Here is a 21,536-nt window from a genome sequence, read left to right on the forward strand (position 1 = left end):
TTGTTGGATTATAGATGAAAATAGTTTGATTATAGTTGAAAGTTGTTGGATTATAGTTGAAAATTGTTGGATTATAGATGAAAATTGTTTGATTATAGTTGAAAATTGTTGGATTATAGATGAAAATAGTTGGATTATAGTTGAAAATTGTTGGATTATAGTTGAAAATTGTTTGATTCTAGTTGAAAATTCTTGGATTATAGTTGAAAATTGTTTGATTATAGTTGAAAATTGTTGGATTATAGTTGAAAATTGTTTAATTATAGTTGAAAATTGTTTGATTATAGTTGAAAATTGTTGGATTATAGATGAAAATAGTTGGATTATAGTTGAAAGTTGTTGGATTATAGTTGAAAATTGTTGGATTATAGATGAAAATTGTTGGATTATAGTTGAAAATTGTTGGATTATAGTTGAAAATTGTTTGATTCTAGTTGAAAATTCTTGGATTATAGTTGAAAATTGTTTGATTATAGTTGAAAATTGTTGGATTATAGTTGAAAATTGTTTAATTATAGTTGAAAATTGTTTGATTATAGTTGAAAATTGTTGGATTATAGATGAAAATAGTTGGATTATAGTTGAAAGTTGTTGGATTATAGTTGAAAATTGTTGGATTATAGATGAAAATTGTTGGATTATAGTTGAAAATTGTTGGATTATAGTTGAAAATTGTTTGATTATAGTTGAAAATTATTTGATTATAGTTGAAAATTGTTTGATTATAGAGGAAAATTGTTGGATTACAGTTGAAAATAGTTTGATTATAGTTGAAAATTGTTTGATTATAGATGAAAATTGTTCGATTATAGTTGAAAATTGTTTGATTATAGTTGAAAATTGTTTGATTATAGTTGAAAATTGTTTGATTATAGTTGAAAATAGTTTGATTATAGATGAAAATTGTTGGATTATAGTTGAAAATTGTTTGATTATAGATGAAAATTGTTTGATTATAGTTGAAAATTGTTGGATTATAGTTGAAAATTGTTTGATTATAGATGAAAATTGTTTGATTATAGTTGAAAATTGTTTGATTATAGTTGATTATCCTTATAAGATGTTTATGAAAAACAAAAATTGTGTACGATTGTTGTAAGTGAGTTGATAAAATGTTCCATCCATCAGAACCTCTCGTTCTTCTCCAGACCTGCAACAACCTCCTCCCCAGAGAACTGTGGCGTCGGCTGGAGACGGAGCTCAGTTCCGGGCCGAGCCTCCAGCTCGGTCTGAGCCGCTGGTCCACCATCAACATGGTGCACGTGGGCACTCACCTGATGGAGCTGATGGTGAAGAACCTGAAGATCGACGGCGACATCCTCAACCCCAACTACGAGAAGAAGCCCATCCCCATCCTCTACCACATGTACGCGTTTCGCAGCCTGCGGAAGGTAAACTGTAGATCAGAGCCACGGTTAGAAACGAAGATCACTTTCCTGCGCCGTCGTCACGACACGACTCTGCATCAGGAAATACTTTCATTTCACTGAAGCTTCATCATCTCCGTCAGTAGGTTTGATCAGAACCAGCAACATTTCTCTGACACGTCAGTGCTTTTGATTACAAGAATACTTTGTCGTCTTGTTATTTGACCTTAATGAGCGTTCAACGTCTAAAACACATGTTTAAGATGATTCAGGGGGAAAGAGATGATGTGTGTGTTGATGCATACGATGTATATATATATATAGTGATAGTGTAGTATTGTCCAGTACTTGACTCTGGTGTTGTGATAGTGTAGTAACAAGTATATATGTGTAGTATTGTCCAGTACTTGACTCTGGTGTTGTGATAGTGTAGTAACAAGTATATATGTGTAGTATTGTCCAGTACTTGACTCTGGTGTTGTGATAGTGTAGTAACAAGTATATATGTGTAGTATTGTCCAGTACTTGACTCTGGTGTTGTGATAGTGTAGTAACAAGTATATATGTGTAGTATTGTCCAGTACTTGACTCTGGTGTTGTGATAGTGTAGTAACAAGTATATATGTGTAGTATTGTCCAGTACTTGACTCTGGTGTTGTGATAGTGTAGTAACAAGTATATATGTGTAGTATTGTCCAGTACTTGACTCTGGTGTTGTGATAGTGTAGTAACAAGTATATATGTGGAGTATTGTCCAGTACTTGACTCTGGTGTTGTGATAGTGTAGTAACAAGTATATATGTGTAGTATTGTCCAGTACTTGACTCTGGTGTTGTGATAGTGTAGTAACAAGTATATATGTGTAGTATTGTCCAGTACTTGACTCTGGTGTTGTGATAGTGTAGAAACAAGTATATATGTGTAGTATTGTCCAGTACTTGACTCTGGTGTTGTGATAGTGTAGTAACAAGTATATATGTGTAGTATTGTCCAGTACTTGACTCTGGTGTTGTGATAGTGTAGTAACAAGTATATATGTGTAGTATTGTCCAGTACTTGACTCTGGTGTTGTGATAGTGTAGTAACAAGTATATATGTGTAGTATTGTCCAGTACTTGACTCTGGTGTTGTGATAGTGTAGTAACAAGTATATATATGTAGTATTGTCCAGTACTTGACTCTGGTGTTGTGATAGTGTAGTAACAAGTATATATGTGTAGTATTGTCCAGTACTTGACTCTGGTGTTGTGATAGTGTAGTAACAAGTATGTATGTGTAGTATTGTCCAGTACTTGACTCTGGTGTTGTGATAGTGTAGTAACAAGTATATATGTGTAGTATTGTCTAGTACTTGACTCTGGTGTTGTGATAGTGTAGTAACAAGTATATATGTGTAGTATTGTCCAGTACTTGACTCTGGTGTTGTGATAGTGTAGTAACAAGTATATATATGTAGTATTGTCCAGTACTTGACTCTGGTGTTGTGATAGTGTAGTAACAAGTATATATGTGTAGTATTGTCCAGTACTTGACTCTGGTGTTGTGATAGTGTAGTAACAAGTATATATGTGTAGTATTGTCCAATACTTGACTCTGGTGTTGTGATAGTGTAGTAACAAGTATATATGTGTAGTATTGTCTAGTACTTGACTCTGGTGTTGTGATAGTGTAGTAACAAGTATATATGTGTAGTATTGTCCAGTACTTGACTCTGGTGTTGTGATAGTGTAGTAACAAGTATATATGTGTAGTATTGTCCAGTACTTGACTCTGGTGTTGTGATAGTGTAGTAACAAGTATATATATGTAGTATTGTCCAGTACTTGACTCTGGTGTTGTGATAGTGTAGTAACAAGTATATATGTGTAGTATTGTCCAGTACTTGACTCTGGTGTTGTGATAGTGTAGTAACAAGTATATATGTGTAGTATTGTCCAGTACTTGACTCTGGTGTTGTGATAGTGTAGTAACAAGTATATATGTGTAGTATTGTCCAGTACTTGACTCTGCTGTTGTGATAGTGTAGTAACAAGTATATGTGTGTAGTATTGTCCAGTACTTGACTCTGGTGTTGTGATAGTGTAGTAACAAGTATATATGTGTAGTATTGTCCAGTACTTGACTCTGGTGTTGTGATAGTGTAGTAACAAGTATATATGTGTAGTATTGTCCAGTACTTGACTCTGGTGTTGTGATAGTGTAGTAACAAGTATATATGTGTAGTATTGTCCAGTACTTGACTCTGGTGTTGTGCTAGTGTAGTAACGAGTATATATGTGTAGTATTGTCCAGTACTTGACTCTGGTGTTGTGCTAGTGTAGTAACGAGTATATATGTGTAGTATTGTCCAGTACTTGACTCTGGTGTTGTGCTAGTGTAGTAACGAGTATATATGTGTAGTATTGTCCAGTACTTGACTCTGGTGTTGTGATAGTGTAGTAACAAGTATATATGTGTAGTATTGTCCAGTACTTGACTCTGGTGTTGTTATAGTGTAGTAACAAGTATATATGTGTAGTATTGTCCAGTACTTGACTCTGGTGTTGTGATAGTGTAGTAACAAGTATATATGTGTACTATTGTCCAGTACTTGACTCTGGTGTTGTGATAGTGTAGTAACAAGTATATATGTGTACTATTGTCTAGTACTTGACTCTGGTGTTGTGATAGTGTAGTATCAAGTATAAATGTGTAGTATTGTCCAGTACTTGACTCTGGTGTTGTGATAGTGTAGTAACAAGTATATATGTGTAGTATTGTCCAGTACTTGACTCTGGTGTTGTGATAGTGTAGTAACAAGTATACATGTGTAGTATTGTCCAGTACTTGACTCTGGTGTTGTGATAGTGTAGTAACAAGTATATATGTGTAGTATTGTCCAGTACTTGACTCTGGTGTTGTGATAGTGTAGTAACAAGTATATATATGTAGTATTGTCCAGTACTTGACTCTGGTGTTGTGATAGTGTAGTAACAAGTATATATGTGTAGTATTGTCCAGTACTTGACTCTGGTGTTGTGATAGTGTAGTAACAAGTATATATGTGTAGTATTGTCCAGTACTTGACTCTGGTGTTGTGATAGTGTAGTAACAAGTATATATGTGTAGTATTGTCCAGTACTTGACTCTGGTGTTGTGATAGTGTAGTAACAAGGATATATGTGTAGTATTGTCCAGTACTTGACTCTGGTGTTGTGATAGTGTAGTAACAAGTATATATGTGTAGTATTGTCCAGTACTTGACTCTGGTGTTGTGATAGTGTCACCTTGACCCTGAGATAACACAAGGGATACCACAAACACATTTGTTTTCGGGCATTCGGGTCACCTTGACCCGCTGTCAGGCAATATTATCAGAACCGCTTTAACGCAAAAGAAAAAGGTAAAAGAGGTTGAAATACATAAATTAAAGTACGAGAGCTGCTGGTGTGAGTCCGTCTCCACCTGAACATCTGACCCACGAAGGTTCGAGACGCTAAAAAACGAATCATATCCATTCAAAGAAAGCTTCCCCTGGACTCCAGGTCAGAGGTCAAAGAGTCCAGAAATCCTCTTCTTCCTGCAGGTCTCGGAAACTCTTGCTTAAAAAAGATGTGAAAACGCGACTGAACCAGAAAGTTCAGGAAAACGTTTGAAGACACGATCATAGATCCTCAGAGAAGCTTCAGCCGCTTTCAAAATAGACGTCAGTTCCTCGTCTGAAGGTTCGAGAACATCTTTGATCATCATAACCCAGTGTTTTTATATTTTTATATTTCAATAACGTGTAGGAAATATCATGAGTTTATTCATTAGGTTTTTATTTACAATTAACAAGAAAATATTCTTATTCTTATATTCATGACTTCTTTCCATATTTGTGTAGTAAACAAACTTCTTTCATATTTGTGTAGTAAACAAACTTCTTTCATATTTGTGTAGTAAACAAACTTCTTTCATATTTGTGTAGTAAACAAACTTCTTTCATATTTGTGTAGTAAACAAACTTCTTTCATATTTGTGTAGTAAACAAACTTCTTTCATATTTGTGTAGTAAACAAACTTCTTTCATATTTGTGTAGTAAACAAACTTCTTTCATATTTGTGTAGTAAACAAACTTCTTTCATATTTGTGTAGTAAACAAACTTCTTTCATATTTGTGTAGTAAACAAACTTCTTTCATATTTGTGTAGTAAACAAACTTCTTTCATATTTGTGTAGTAAACAAACTTCTTTCATATTTGTGTAGTAAACAAACTTCTTTCCATATTTGTGTAGTAAACAAACTTCTTTCATATTTGTGTAGTAAACAAACTTCTTTCCATATTTGTGTAGTAAACAAACTTCTTTCATATTTGTGTAGTAAACAAACTTCTTTCATATTTGTGTAGTAAACAAACTTCTTTCCATATTTGTGTAGTAAACAAACTTCTTTCATATTTGTGTAGTAAACAAACTTCTTTCATATTTGTGTAGTAAACAAACTTCTTTCATATTTGTGTAGTAAACAAACTTCTTTCCATATTTGTGTAGTAAACAAACTTCTTTCATATTTGTGTAGTAAACAAACTTCTTTCATATTTGTGTAGTAAACAAACTTCTTTCCATATTTGTGTAGTAAACAAACTTCTTTCATATTTGTGTAGTAAACAAACTTCTTTCCATATTTGTGTAGTAAACAAACTTCTTTCATATTTGTGTAGTAAACAAACTTCTTTCATATTTGTGTAGTAAACAAACTTCTTTCATATTTGTGTAGTAAACAAACTTCTTTCATATTTGTGAAGTAAACAAACTTCTTTCATATTTGTGTAGTAAACAAACTTCTTTCCATATTTGTGTAGTAAACAAACTTCTTTCATATTTGTGTAGTAAACAAACTTCTTTCATATTTGTGTAGTAAACAAACTTCTTTCATATTTGTGTAGTAAACAAACTTCTTTCATATTTGTGTAGTAAACAAACTTCTTTCATATTTGTGTAGTAAACAAACTTCTTTCATATTTGTGTAGTAAACAAACTTCTTTCATATTTGTGTAGTAAACAAACTTCTTTCATATTTGTGTAGTAAACAAACTTCTTTCATATTTGTGTAGTAAACAAACTTCTTTCATATTTGTGTAGTAAACAAACTTCTTTCCATATTTGTGTAGTAAACAAACTTCTTTCATATTTGTGTAGTAAACAAACTTCTTTCATATTTGTGTAGTAAACAAACTTCTTTCCATATTTGTGTAGTAAACAAACTTCTTTCATATTTGTGTAGTAAACAAACTTCTTTCATATTTGTGAAGTAAACAAACTTCTTTCATATTTGTGTAGTAAACAAACTTCTTTCATATTTGTGTAGTAAACAAACTTCTTTCATATTTGTGTAGTAAACAAACTTCTTTCATATTTGTGAAGTAAACAAACTTCTTTCATATTTGTGTAGTAAACAAACTTCTTTCCATATTTGTGTAGTAAACAAACTTCTTTCATATTTGTGTAGTAAACAAACTTCTTTCATATTTGTGTAGTAAACAAACTTCTTTCATATTTGTGTAGTAAACAAACTTCTTTCATATTTGTGTAGTAAACAAACTTCTTTCATATTTGTGAAGTAAACAAACTTCTTTCATATTTGTGTAGTAAACAAACTTCTTTCATATTTGTGTAGTAAACAAACTTCTTTCATATTTGTGTAGTAAACAAACTTCTTTCCATATTTGTGTAGTAAACAAACTTCTTTCATATTTGTGTAGTAAACAAACTTCTTTCATATTTGTGTAGTAAACAAACTTCTTTCATATTTGTGTAGTAAACAAACTTCTTTCATATTTGTGTAGTAAACAAACTTCTTTCCATATTTGTGTAGTAAACAAACTTCTTTCATATTTGTGTAGTAAACAAACTTCTTTCCATATTTGTATAGTAAACAAACTTCTTTCATATTTGTGTAGTAAACAAACTTCTTTCATATTTGTGTAGTAAACAAACTTCTTTCCATATTTGTGTAGTAAACAAACTTCTTTCCATATTTGTGTAGTAAACAAACCTCTTTCCATATTTGTGTAGTAAACAAACTTCTTTCATATTTGTGTAGTAAACAAACTTCTTTCCATATTTGTGTAGTAAACAAACTTCTTTCATATTTGTGTAGTAAACAAACCTCTTTCCATATTTGTGTAGTAAACAAACTTCTTTCATATTTGTGTAGTAAACAAACTTCTTTCATATTTGTGTAGTAAACAAACTTCTTTCATATTTGTGTAGTAAACAAACTTCTTTCCATATTTGTGTAGTAAACAAACTTCTTTCATATTTGTGTAGTAAACAAACTTCTTTCCATATTTGTGTAGTAAACAAACTTCTTTCCATATTTGTGTAGTAAACAAACTTCTTTCATATTTGTGTAGTAAACAAACTTCTTTCATATTTGTGTAGTAAACAAACTTCTTTCGTATTTGTGTAGTAAACAAACTTCTTTCATATTTGTGTAGTAAACAAACTTCTTTCCATATTTGTGTAGTAAACAAACTTCTTTCATATTTGTGTAGTAAACAAACTTCTTTCATATTTGTGTAGTAAACAAACTTCTTTCCATATTTGTGTAGTAAACAAACTTCTTTCATATTTGTGTAGTAAACAAACTTCTTTCATATTTGTGTAGTAAACAAACTTCTTTCCATATTTGTGTAGTAAACAAACTTCTTTCATATTTGTGTAGTAAACAAACTTCTTTCATATTTGTGTAGTAAACAAACTTCTTTCATATTTGTGTAGTAAACAAACTTCTTTCATATTTGTGTAGTAAACAAACTTCTTTCCATATTTGTGTAGTAAACAAACTTCTTTCATATTTGTGTAGTAAACAAACTTCTTTCCATATTTGTGTAGTAAACAAACTTCTTTCATATTTGTGTAGTAAACAAACTTCTTTCCATATTTGTGTAGTAAACAAACTTCTTTCATATTTGTGTAGTAAACAAACTTCTTTCCATATTTGTATAGTAAACAAACTTCTTTCATATTTGTGTAGTAAACAAACTTCTTTCCATATTTGTGTAGTAAACAAACTTCTTTCATATTTGTGTAGTAAACAAACTTCTTTCCATATTTGTGTAGTAAACAAACTTCTTTCCATATTTGTGTAGTAAACAAACTTCTTTCATATTTGTGTAGTAAACAAACTTCTTTCATATTTGTGTAGTAAACAAACTTCTTTCCATATTTGTGTAGTAAACAAACTTCTTTCATATTTGTGTAGTAAAGAAACTTCTTTCCATATTTGTGTAGTAAACAAACTTCTTTCATATTTGTGTAGTAAACAAACTTCTTTCATATTTGTGTAGTAAACAAACTTCTTTCATATTTGTGTAGTAAACAAACTTCTTTCATATTTGTGTAGTAAACAAACTTCTTTCATATTTGTGTAGTAAACAAACTGCTTTCCATATTTGTGTAGTAAACAAACTTCTTTCCATATTTGTGTAGTAAACAAACTTCTTTGTGTAGTAAACAAACTTCTTTCATATTTGTGTAGTAAACAAACTTCTTTGTGTAGTAAACAAACTTCTTTCATATTTGTGTAGTAAACAAACTTCTTTCATATTTGTGTAGTAAACAAACTTCTTTCATATTTGTGTAGTAAACAAACTTCTTTCATATTTGTGTAGTAAACAAACTTCTTTCATATTTGTGTAGTAAACAAACCTCTTTCCATATTTGTGTAGTAAACAAACTTCTTTCATATTTGTGTAGTAAACAAACTTCCAGCCTCGAGATGTCAACGTGGCCTAGAGGAAGAAAGAAATCCTACAAGATCCCGGCGATGACTGAGGACGAGAGGATACAGTGATGACTGAGGACGAGAGGTTATAGTGATGACTGAGGACGAGAGGATACAGTGATGACTGAGGACGAGACGATACAATGATGACTGAGGACGAGAGGATACAGTGATGAATGAGGACGAGAGGATACAGTGATGACTGAGGACGAGAGGATACAGTGATGACTGAGGACGAGAGGACACAGTGATGACTGAGGACGAGAGGTTATAGTGATGACTGAGGACGAGAGGATACAGTGATGACTGAGGACGAGACGATACAATGATGACTGAGGACGAGAGGATACAGTGATGACTGAGGACGAGAGGATACAGTGATGAATGAGGACGAGAGGATACAGTGATGACTGAGGACGAGAGGATACAGTGATGACTGAGGACGAGAGGACACAGTGATGACTGAGGACGAGAGGATACAGTGATGAATGAGGACGAGAGGATACAGTGATGACTGAGGACGAGAGGATACAGTGATGAATGAGGACGAGAGGATACAGTGATGACTGAGGACGAGAGGATACAGTGATGAATGAGGACGAGAGGATACAGTGATGACTGAGGACGAGAGGATACAGTGATGAATGAGGATGAGAGGATACAGTGATGAATGAGGACAAGAGGATACAGTGATGACTGAGGACGAGAGGATACAGTGATGACTGAAGACGAGAGGATACAGTGATGAATGAGGACGAGAGGATACAGTGATGACTGAGGACGAGAGGATACAGTGATGAATGAGGATGAGAGGATACAGTGATGACTGAGGACGAGAGGTTATAGTGATGACTGAGGACGAGAGGATACAGTGATGACTGAAGACGAGAGGATACAGTGATGACTGAGGACGAGAGGATACAGTGATGACTGAAGACGAGAGGATGCAGTGATGGCTGAGTACGAGAGGATACAGTGATGACTGAGGATGAGAGGATACAGTGATGACTGAGGACGAGAGGTTATAGTGATGACTGAGGACGAGAGGATACAGTGATGACTGAGGACGAGAGGATACAGTGATGACTGAGGACGAGAGGTTACAGTGATGGCTGAGGACGAGAGGTTACAGTGATGACTGAGGACGAGAGGTTACAGTGATGACTGAGGACGAGAGGATACAGTGATAAATGAGGACGAGAGGATACAGTGATGACTGAGGACGAGAGGTTACAGTGATGACTGAGGACGAGAGGATTTAGTGATGACTGAGGACGAGAGGATACAGTGATGACTGAGGACGAGAGGATACAGTGATGACTGAGGACGAGAGGTTACAGTGATGACTGAGGACGAGAGGATACAGTGATGACTGAGGACGAGAGGATACAGTGATGACTGAGGACGAGAGGTTATAGTGATGACTGAGGACGAGAGGTTATAGTGATGACTGAGGACGAGAGGATACAGTGATGACTGAGGACGAGAGGATACAGTGATGACTGAGGACGAGAGGTTATAGTGATGACTGAGGACGAGAGGATACAGTGATGACTGAGGACGAGAGGTTATAGTGATGACTGAGGACGAGAGGTTACAGTGATGACTGAGGACGAGAGGTTATAGTGATGACTGAGGACGAGAGGTTACAGTGATGACTGAGGACGAGAGGTTACAGTGATGACTGAGGACGAGAAAATACAGTGATGACTGAGGACGAGAGGTTATAGTGATGACTGAGGACGAGAGGACACAGTGATGACTGAGGACGAGAGGATACAGTGATGACTGAGGACGAGAGGATACAGTGATGACTGAGGACGAGAGGTTACAGTGATGACTGAGGACGAGAGGATACAGTGATGACTGAGGACGAGAGGTTACAGTGATGACTGAGGACGAGAGGTTACAGTGATGACTGAGGACGAGAGGATACAGTGATGACTGAGGACGAGAGGATACAGTGATGACTGAGGACGAGAGGATACAATGATGACTGAGGACGAGAGGATACAGTGATGACTGAGGACGAGAGGATACAGTGATGACTGAGGACGAGAGGTTACAGTGATGACTGAGGACGAGAGGATACAGTGATGACTGAGGACGAGAGGTTACAGTGATGACTGAGGACGAGAGGATACAGTGATGACTGAGGACGAGAGGATACAGTGATGACTGAGGACGAGAGGTTACAGTGATGACTGAGGACGTGAGGATACAGTGATGACTGAGGACGAGAGGATACAGTGATGACTGAGGACGAGAGGATACAGTGATGACTGAGGACGAGAGGATACAGTGATGACTGAGGACGAGAGGATACAATGATGACTGAGGACGAGAGGATACAGTGATGACTGAGGACGAGAGGATACAGTGATGACTGAGGACGAGAGGTTACAGTGATGACTGAGGACGAGAGGATACAGTGATGACTGAGGACGAGAGGTTACAGTGATGACTGAGGACGAGAGGTTACAGTGATGACTGAGGACGAGAGGTTACAGTGATGACTGAGGACGAGAGGTTACAGTGATGACTGAGGACGAGAGGTTACAGTGATGACTGAGGACGAGAGGATTTAGTGATGACTGAGGACGAGAGGATACAGTGATGACTGAGGACGAGAGGATACAGTGATGACTGAGGACGAGAGGATACAGTGATGACTGAGGACGAGAGGATACAGTGATGACTGAGGACGAGAGGATTTAGTGATGACTGAGGACGAGAGGATACAGTGATGACTGAGGACGAGAGGATTTAGTGATGACTGAGGACGAGAGGATACAGTGATGACTGAGGACGAGAGGATACAGTGATGACTGAGGACGAGAGGATTTAGTGATGACTGAGGACGAGAGGATACAGTGATGACTGAGGACGAGAGGATACAGTGATGACTGAGGACGAGAGGATACAGTGATGACTGAGGACGAGAGGATTTAGTGATGACTGAGGACGAGAGGATACAGTGATGACTGAGGACGAGAGGTTACAGTGATGACTGAGGACGAGAGGATTTAGTGATGACTGAGGACGAGAGGATTTAGTGATGACTGAGGACGAGAGGATACAGTGATGACTGAGGACAAGAGGTTACAGTGATGACTGAGGACGAGAGGTTACAGTGATGACTGAGGACGAGAGGATTTAGTGATGACTGAGGACGAGAGGATACAGTGATGACTGAGGACGAGAGGATACAGTGATGACTGAGGACGAGAGGTTACAGTGATGACTGAGGACGAGAGGATACAGTGATGACTGAGGACGAGAGGTTACAGTGATGACTGAGGACGAGAGGTTATAGTGATGACTGAGGACGAGAGGTTACAGTGATGACTGAGGACGAGAGGTTATAGTGATGACTGAGAACGAGAGGTTATAGTGATGACTGAGGACGAGAGGATACAGTGATGACTGAGGACGAGAGGTTATAGTGATGACTGAGGACGAGAGGATACAGTGATGACTGAGGACGAGAGGTTACAGTGATGACTGAGGACGAGAGGATACAGTGATGACTGAGGACGAGAGGTTATAGTGATGACTGAGGACGAGAGGATACAGTGATGACTGAGGACGAGAGGTTACAGTGATGACTGAGGACGAGAGGTTATAGTGATGACTGAGGACGAGAGGATACAGTGATGACTGAGGACGAGAGGTTATAGTGATGACTGAGGACGAGAGGTTACAGTGATGACTGAGGACGAGAGGATACAGTGATGACTGAGGACGAGAGGATACAGTGATGACTGAGGACGAGAGGTTATAGTGATGACTGAGGACGAGAGGATACAGTGATGACTGAGGACGAGAGGTTACAGTGATGACTGAGGACGAGAGGTTATAGTGATGACTGAGGACGAGAGGATACAGTGATGACTGAGGACGAGAGGTTATAGTGATGACTGAGGACGAGAGGTTACAGTGATGACTGAGGACGAGAGGACAAACGTGTTTGTGGTATCCCTTGTTTCGTCTCTGGGTCAAGGTGAACGACCTCCACCACTGCATATTTATTTATGGCAGCCAGGGAGGTTGTTGACCTTTGACCCAGAGACAACTTGAGGGTTAAATTCAGGGGCACTTTCTTTTGTAGGTTCTCATTCTGAATACTTTGTATATAAATTATACAAGTATTGACTATTTAATTTTTGTTGTTTTGATTAAAAAGATTTCATTTGAGGCGTCATCACTCTCAACAATCCTCTCGCTAATGGTGCCCTGAACAGCTCCCATGATGCTTTGCCGCACAGCCGTCCAATCACAGCCATTGATCTCTTTTGACATGTCGACATAGAGTTTCAATGCAGTCGCTGCCGTCGGAGAACAGAGCCGTGCAGAAAGGCATCATGGGAGTTCATATTTTCCACACCATAAGTACGGCGAGTACGGTTGTTCTGACGAAACGTTAACACTGTGTTCCATGTTCAGGTCGGCTTCATCAAACCTCACCCCATCCTGACGCAGATCCAGCAGAGAGCCATGGAGACCAAGTTGACCTTTGACTCCCACGCGATGCCGATGCTCTGTCCCCCGTTGCCGTGGGTGTCCGTCAAGTTCGGCGGGCACCTGTTGACTCCCACCAAAATCATGCGTACCTCGGACGGCGCCACACAACACCAGCACCTACTGGAGAAATGCCAGAACCTGGACCCGGTTCTGGACTCCCTCAACCAGCTGGGGAACTGTGCCTGGAAGGTCAACAAGGTCATCCTGGATATCGTCATCTCCGTATTCAACGACCGCGGGAGTGAAGAACTTGACATTCCACCGCCGATGTCCGAAGCTCCTAAAATCCCCCAGTTTAACGCCAACTACGACTTAGGGAAGTCCCAGTTCAAGAAGGACCTGATGGTTGCCAGGAAGAAGTGCGGAGAGATGTACAGTCAGCGCATGTCCGAACTTTTCAAACTCTCCATCGCCAACCACGTGAGAGACGAGGTCTTCTGGTTCCCTCACAACATGGACTTCAGAGGACGGACCTACCCCTGCCCGCCGTACTTCAACCACCTGGGCAGTGACATAAGCCGGGCCATCCTTCTGTTCGCAGAGGGCAAGCCTCTTGGCCCAAAAGGCTTGGACTGGCTCAAGATCCACCTGATCAACCTGACCGGGCTCCAAAAGAGGAACTCACTTCAAGGGAGACTGGACTACGCCAACACCGTCATGGAGGACATCCTGGACTCTGCGGACAAACCACTGGACGTCAGTCACGTTCTTACTGTTTTGGTTAGAAACGGACGTCGAATAACTGCCTGTGTTCCGACCCCAGGGAAGGAAGTGGTGGATGCAGGCGGACGAGCAGTGGCAGGCCCTGGCGTGCTGCATGGAGATCGCCAACGCCACCAGATCTCCTGATCCCGAGAAGTTTGTTTCACATTTCCCAGTTCATCAGGTAATATAAGGAAATCTAGAACGGTGCATTCCCTGTGCAGCAAACCTTAAAACAATGTTAGTTGAACCAGAACTACTTCTGCAGTTACAGTTTTTTTTATTTATTGGACTTTTCTGCATTTGATAAACTCAAATACTCGTGTAATTGTACCACTAGACAAGTACTTGATCGAACTTTCAGCCGATCGTGGTGGCACTATTTTACCAACGTTTTTATATTAAATCAAAAATTTAAAAAAATAAAATTACGGTATTTTCCGCACTATAAGGTGCACTTAAAAGCCTTTAAATTTCTTTTAAAAAAAAGACAGTGCGCCTTATTATCCGGAGCGCCTTATATATGAACATTACCTGGCGGGTGACTTGTTTACAAACACTTTCATGACACTTGAGACCGACACACTGTGGGAGGGAATGCGTCATCGCGGGGTGGGATTTACGACGCACGTCACATCATGCCGGACGTCTATGGAGTAAGATTACTGCCACCGGTTTGAGCGAGTGTGTCTTGGTTGTTGTACACTGAAAATCACTCTGCTGCGCTCAACCAGTCATACACGTGCGTTCAACATGTCATCCGCATGCGTTCAACATGTCATACACGTGCGCTCAACATGCAGTACACGCGCACTCTAGCCGTCATACACGCGCTCAACTTCCCTGCTGCTCAACATTTGTCTCACAACACCAGTCTCACGAGCTGCTGCTTGAAGCCTTTTAAACATCATCTGAACATCGTTACCATGGGAGTGAACAAAGCTGTCAGAACGCTTAATAAAGTTTGACTTTATCTGACTGTTTTGTTGACGTTCCCTTTAGCTCAGCTTTACCTAGTGGATGATAACACAACCCCAGTCAAACGTTTGACTGTATCTTTTATTCTTTGCGCCTTATAATCCGGTGCAAACTATTTATGAAAACACTTCTAAAACAGGCCATTCATTGAAGGTGCGCCTTATAGTGCGGAAAAGACGGTAGTTGTTTTTCATTAGAATAAGGATATCAAACGTTATGAAAAATCATAAATTTTCACATGTTTTTTTAATTCAATTCTTCAATAAAAACAAATTCAACACAATTAAAAGATGCAGATGATCCGACCGTTTCATTTGGGGTCACGATGCGAGAAGATGGTCGTGTGACTCCCTGAACTATGTAGTATGTAATTGAAGGCACGTGACGACGGCAAATCGCTCGCGATGTTTTAATTACCGTCAACTCTTGACTCGCCTCCCGGTGACAGTAACACGTTACACTTATTATTAGTCATGTTCACAAGGAGCCGCCGACAACTGCAGTTTTCCATCTTAAAGTAATAAACTCTAAATGAATTTCAAACTGTATACTCAGTCATTTTGGAACATAAAACAAAAACGGGTTTAAAAGGTTAAATTACAAATAAATAAATGGGAATGAAAATGTACACTTTTAAAATTAATTTGGAAGTAAATGAATTAAAAGAAATGTTTATCAGGGATGTACCGCTCCGACTATTATGAACCTGATGCGTGTTAAAATATGAACTTTCATCAACTGTGGACGAAAATAAATGAAAAAAGATTACATATGGAAGACAACATTGGTATTTATTTGAATAAAGTGTTTACATGTTTATCCTTTCGAAAACATGTCCATCTTAATTTTAAAATACGATGAAAAAAGTTGAATTATTTCATAATATACACACATTTTTTAACCATTAAACAACTTTTAAAGTTTAGCCATGAAACAACTTTTGAACTTTAACCATTAAACGACTTTTAAACTTCAACCATTAAATGACTTTTGAACTTTAACCATTAAACGACTTTTAAACTTCAACCATTAAACAACTTTTGAACTTTAACCGTTAAACGACTTTTGAACTTTAACCATTAAACAACTTTTAAACTTTAACCATTAAACGACTTTTAAACTTTAACCATTAAACGACTTTTAAACTTTAACCATTAAACGACTTTTAAACTTCAACCATTAAACAACTTTTGAACTTTAACCATTAAACGACTTTTAAACTTTAACCATTAAACGACTTTTAAACTTTAACCATTAAACAACTTTTAAACTTTAACCATTAAACAACTTTTAAACTTTAACCATTAAACAACTTTTAAACTTTAACCATTAAACGACTTTTAAACTTTAACCATTAAACGACTTTTAAACTTTAACCATTAAACAACTTTTAAACTTTAACCATTAAACAACTTTTGAACTTTAACCATTAAACGACTTTTGAACTTTAACCATTAAACGACTTTTAAACTTTAACCATTAAACGACTTTTGAACTTTAACCATTAAACGACTTTTGAACTTTAACCATTAAACGACTTTTGAACTTTAACCATTAAACAACTTTTAAACTTTAACCATTAAACGACTTTTGAACTTTAACCATTAAACGACTTTTAAACTTTAACCATTAAACGACTTTTAAACTTTAACCATTAAACGACTTTTAAACTTTTAACCATTAAACGACTTTTAAACTTTTAAACATTAAACGACTTTTAAACTTTTAACCATTAAACGACTTTTAAACTTTTAAACATTAAACGACTTTTAAACTTTAACCATTAAACGACTTTTAAACTTTAACCATTAAACGACTTTTGAACTTTAACCATTAAACGACTTTTGAACTTTAACCATTAAATGACTTTTGAACTTTAAACATTAAACGACTTTTGAACTTTTAAACATTAAACGACTTTTAAACTTTTAACCATTAAACGACTTTTAAACTTTTAACCATTAAACGACTTTTAAACTTCAACCATTAAACAACTTTTGAACTTTAACCGTTAAACGACTTTTGAACTTTAACCATTAAACAACTTTTAAACTTTAACCATTAAACGACTTTTAAACTTTAACCATTAAACGACTTTTAAACTTTAACCATTAAACGACTTTTAAACTTCAACCATTAAACAACTTTTGAACTTTAACCATTAAACGACTTTTAAACTTTAACCATTAAACGACTTTTAAACTTTAACCATTAAACGACTTTTAAACTTTTAAACATTAAACGACTTTTAAACTTTTAACCATTAAACGACTTTTAAACTTTTAAACATTAAACGACTTTTAAACTTTAACCATTAAACAACTTTTGAACTTTAACCATTAAACGACTTTTGAACTTTAACCATTAAACAACTTTTAAACTTTAACCATTAAACAACTTTTAAACTTTAACCATTAAACGACTTTTAAACTTTAACCATTAAACGACTTTTAAACTTTAACCATTAAACAACTTTTAAACTTTAACCATTAAACAACTTTTGAACTTTAACCATTAAACGACTTTTGAACTTTAACCATTAAACGACTTTTGAACTTTAACCATTAAACGACTTTTAAACTTTAACCATTAAACGACTTTTAAACTTCAACCATTAAACAACTTTTGAACTTTAACCATTAAACGACTTTTAAACTTTAACCATTAAACGACTTTTAAACTTTAACCATTAAACAACTTTTAAACTTTAACCATTAAACAACTTTTAAACTTTAACCATTAAACAACTTTTAAACTTTAACCATTAAACGACTTTTAAACTTTAACCATTAAACGACTTTTAAACTTTAACCATTAAACGACTTTTAAACTTTAACCATTAAACAACTTTTAAACTTTAACCATTAAACAACTTTTGAACTTTAACCATTAAACGACTTTTGAACTTTAACCATTAAAACGACTTTTAAACTTTAACCATTAAACGACTTTTAAACTTTAACCATTAAACAACTTTTAAACTTTAACCATTAAACAACTTTTAAACTTTAACCATTAAACGACTTTTAAACTTTAACCATTAAACGACTTTTAAACTTTAACCATTAAACGACTTTTAAACTTTAACCATTAAACGACTTTTAAACTTCAACCATTAAATGACTTTTGAACTTTAACCATTAAACGACTTTTAAACTTCAACCATTAAACAACTTTTGAACTTTAACCATTAAACGACTTTTGAACTTTAACCATTAAACGACTTTTAAACTTCAACCATTAAATGACTTTTGAACTTTAACCATTAAACGACTTTTAAACTTCAACCATTAAACGACTTTTAAACTTCAACCATTAAACAACTTTTGAACTTTAACCATTAAACAACTTTTAAACTTTAACCATTAAACGACTTTTAAACTTTAACCATTAAACGACTTTTAAACTTTAACTATTAAACGACTTTTAAACTTCAACCATTAAACAACTTTTGAACTTTAACCATTAAACGACTTTTAAACTTTAACCATTAAACGACTTTTAAACTTTAACCATTAAACAACTTTTAAACTTTAACCATTAAACGACTTTTAAACTTTAACCATTAAACAACTTTTGAACTTTAACCATTAAACGACTTTTGAACTTTAACCATTAAACGACTTTTAAACTTTAACCATTAAACGACTTTTAAACTTCAACCATTAAACAACTTTTGAACTTTAACCATTAAACGACTTTTGAACTTTAACCATTAAACGACTTTTAAACTTTAACCATTAAACAACTTTTGAACTTTAACCATTAAACGACTTTTAAACTTTAACCATTAACTTTTAAAGTTTAACAAGCAAACGCTCGTTTTGTTTTCAACTTCACCTCCGGTTTGTCTCCGTCCGAGAGATAAAGTCTCTCACGTCGGACCGACGGCACCGAGTTAAGATGAAGCAGAACAATCACTTCTTTGGAGACGTATTTCCACACATTTATATGACTTTTTTTCCCCTTCGCTTCACTTTGTGAAATGCAACAAAAACATGGCGTTTGTGACGAGATGTCCTTGTTTTTGCTCCGTTTCATGGTCTCCGGTGGTTGCGGATCTCTAACGCTGTGGTCTCCTCCAGGACGGCTCCTGTAATGGCCTCCAACACTACGCAGCTCTGGGCAGAGACGTCGTCGGCGCCGCGTCGGTCAACCTGGTGGACAGCGAGCTGCCGATGGACGTGTACAGCGAAGTCGCTCAGCAGGCGAGTGATGGTTGCTCGCGTACAAACACAGGGTGGGAATGAAAACATGGCCGTCAGCGAGTGATGATGTCATGAGCTCACTCAGCTGCATGATCCTCGTCTGATGACATTTGTGTGTGTTTTATACTTGTGTGTGTTGATATAGCAACAGCTTTATTGACTCGACACACTCACAGAAGTTAGTGACGCTCCCGCTGATTGGACCACAAGTTACAACCTCAACCAATGAGACGCTTTCTCTGACATAAGCTCGGATCAAATTTAGTTCATTGTAGTATTAAGTCATGTGGTTCTGAAGGTACAACAACTTACATTGTACATAGGTGTGTGTATTTTCAAGAATGTGTTGATACGTACAGGATACAAGGATACGATATATATAGTGATATATATAGTGATAGTGTAGTAACAAGTATATATGTGTAGTATTGTCTAGTACTTGACTCTGGTGTTGTGATAGTGTAGTAACAAGTATATATGTGTAGTATTGTCCAGTACTTGACTGGTGTTGTGATAGTGTAGTAACAAGTATATATGTGTAGTATTGTCCAGTACTTGACTGGTGTTGTGATAGTGTAGTAACAAGTATATATGTGTAGTATTGTCCAGTACTTGACTCTGGTGTTGTGATAGTGTAGTAACAAGTATATATGTGTAGTATTGTCCAGTACTTGACTCTGGTGTTGTGATAGTGTAGTAACAAGTATATATGTGTAGTATTGTCCAGAACTTGACTCTGGTGTTGTGATAGTGTAGTAACAAGTATATATGTGTAGTATTGTCCAGTACTTGACTCTGGTGTTGTGATAGTGTAGTAACAAGTATATATGTGTAGTATTGTGCAGTACTTGACTCTGGTGTTGTAGTATTTACAGACCACATGACTCTTGACGAACTCGTTACTGCTTTCATTTGTTTTCAAACTAAAATATGTCCGAACCGATTTATAATCAGCTTCAAAAGCTTCTGGACTCACTGTATCCTCTCATCCTCAGTCAACACTGTATCCTCTCATCCTCAGTCATCGCCAGTATCTCACAGGATATGTAAACAAAAATAAATAATCCTTTTATTTTAAACACAAGTTCACATTACTTGCATTATAAGCTGCTGGAGTCACTGTATCCTCTCGTCCTCAGTCATTGCATCATTATTCCTTTAGCTGTGGAGGACGTAATGACTGCTGCCATCTAGAGGCCGGAAGTTCAATAGCAACACAAAATGTGTATATTGTATAACTGTGAATATTTTTCATGTTATTTGTATTTGAAAAAAAATCGAATCTTTTTATTTTAAACCTTTTTCATTGAAATATAAACCATCAAACGACTATAATAAAAAAAAAAAAGTATAAATAATTGATCAAATATTGCTATATTTAGTTGTACTGATCGTTACTCACACTTGTTTGGTGTAATCTGGACTCATGCGGTCGTGAAGGTTTTCATCGCCGCTCGTTTGTTTGCCTCCAGGTGGAACGAAGCCGAGCCCGGAGCGCTCAGCAGGGTCTGAAGATCGCTCAGGTCCTGGAGGGCTTCATCACCAGGAAGGTGGTCAAGCAGACGGTGATGACCGTGGTCTACGGGGTCACCAGGTTCGGAGGTCGGCTGCAGATCGAGAAGAGGCTGAAGGAGATTAACGAGTTCCCCAAGGTATGTACCGCGAGGAGGTGTTGCTGCTGGTGTGAGGAGGAGATTCCTCACATGGTGGTTATTTTTAGCCTGAGACCGGCGTGAAGACCGGAGGGGGTCTGATGGACAGGGTCTGATGGACGGGGTCTGATGGACGGGGTCTATGTGGGGCAACGGAATCGAGGTCTTCCCTGAGGCGTGTTGCTGTCGTTCCCTCGGACGTCAACGTTATCAAGAAGCCATTTTGATTTCCCTGATAATGCCGTCGACCTGCGGAAGTTTCCGTCAAACGTTCTCCATCAGAGCCACGGTTTTGTCCTAGAAGGTCTCAGACAGTAGGAGGTCCTTATGTTTCCTGAGGGGCCACGTTATGAA

General features: G+C 36.6%; 1 protein-coding gene across 4 annotated transcripts in view; it reads left to right on the top strand.

Annotated features, from left to right (window-relative positions):
- The window catches only part of polrmt (polymerase (RNA) mitochondrial (DNA directed)), an 89,319-nt gene that overhangs the window by 27,829 nt on the left and 39,954 nt on the right, over window positions 1–21,536 (top strand). For all 4 annotated transcript variants that reach the window (XR_015710476.1, XR_015710477.1, XR_015710475.1 and 1 more), the window contains exons 9-13: window positions 1,149–1,391; window positions 13,565–14,338; window positions 14,406–14,528; window positions 19,408–19,530; window positions 21,003–21,182. Coding sequence is in view for 1 of the 4 variants with exons in the window: in XM_087783252.1 (XP_087639378.1) it covers window positions 1,149–1,391; window positions 13,565–14,338; window positions 14,406–14,528; window positions 19,408–19,530; window positions 21,003–21,182 (1,443 nt within the window). In the remaining 3 variants the exon portion in view is untranslated. The remainder of the gene's footprint in view (window positions 1–1,148; window positions 1,392–13,564; window positions 14,339–14,405; window positions 14,529–19,407; window positions 19,531–21,002; window positions 21,183–21,536) is intronic.

Source organism: Callionymus lyra, chromosome 2 (assembly GCF_982586985.1).
Source record: "Callionymus lyra chromosome 2, fCalLyr1.hap1.1, whole genome shotgun sequence".
Taxonomy (NCBI): Eukaryota; Metazoa; Chordata; class Actinopteri; order Syngnathiformes; family Callionymidae; genus Callionymus; species Callionymus lyra.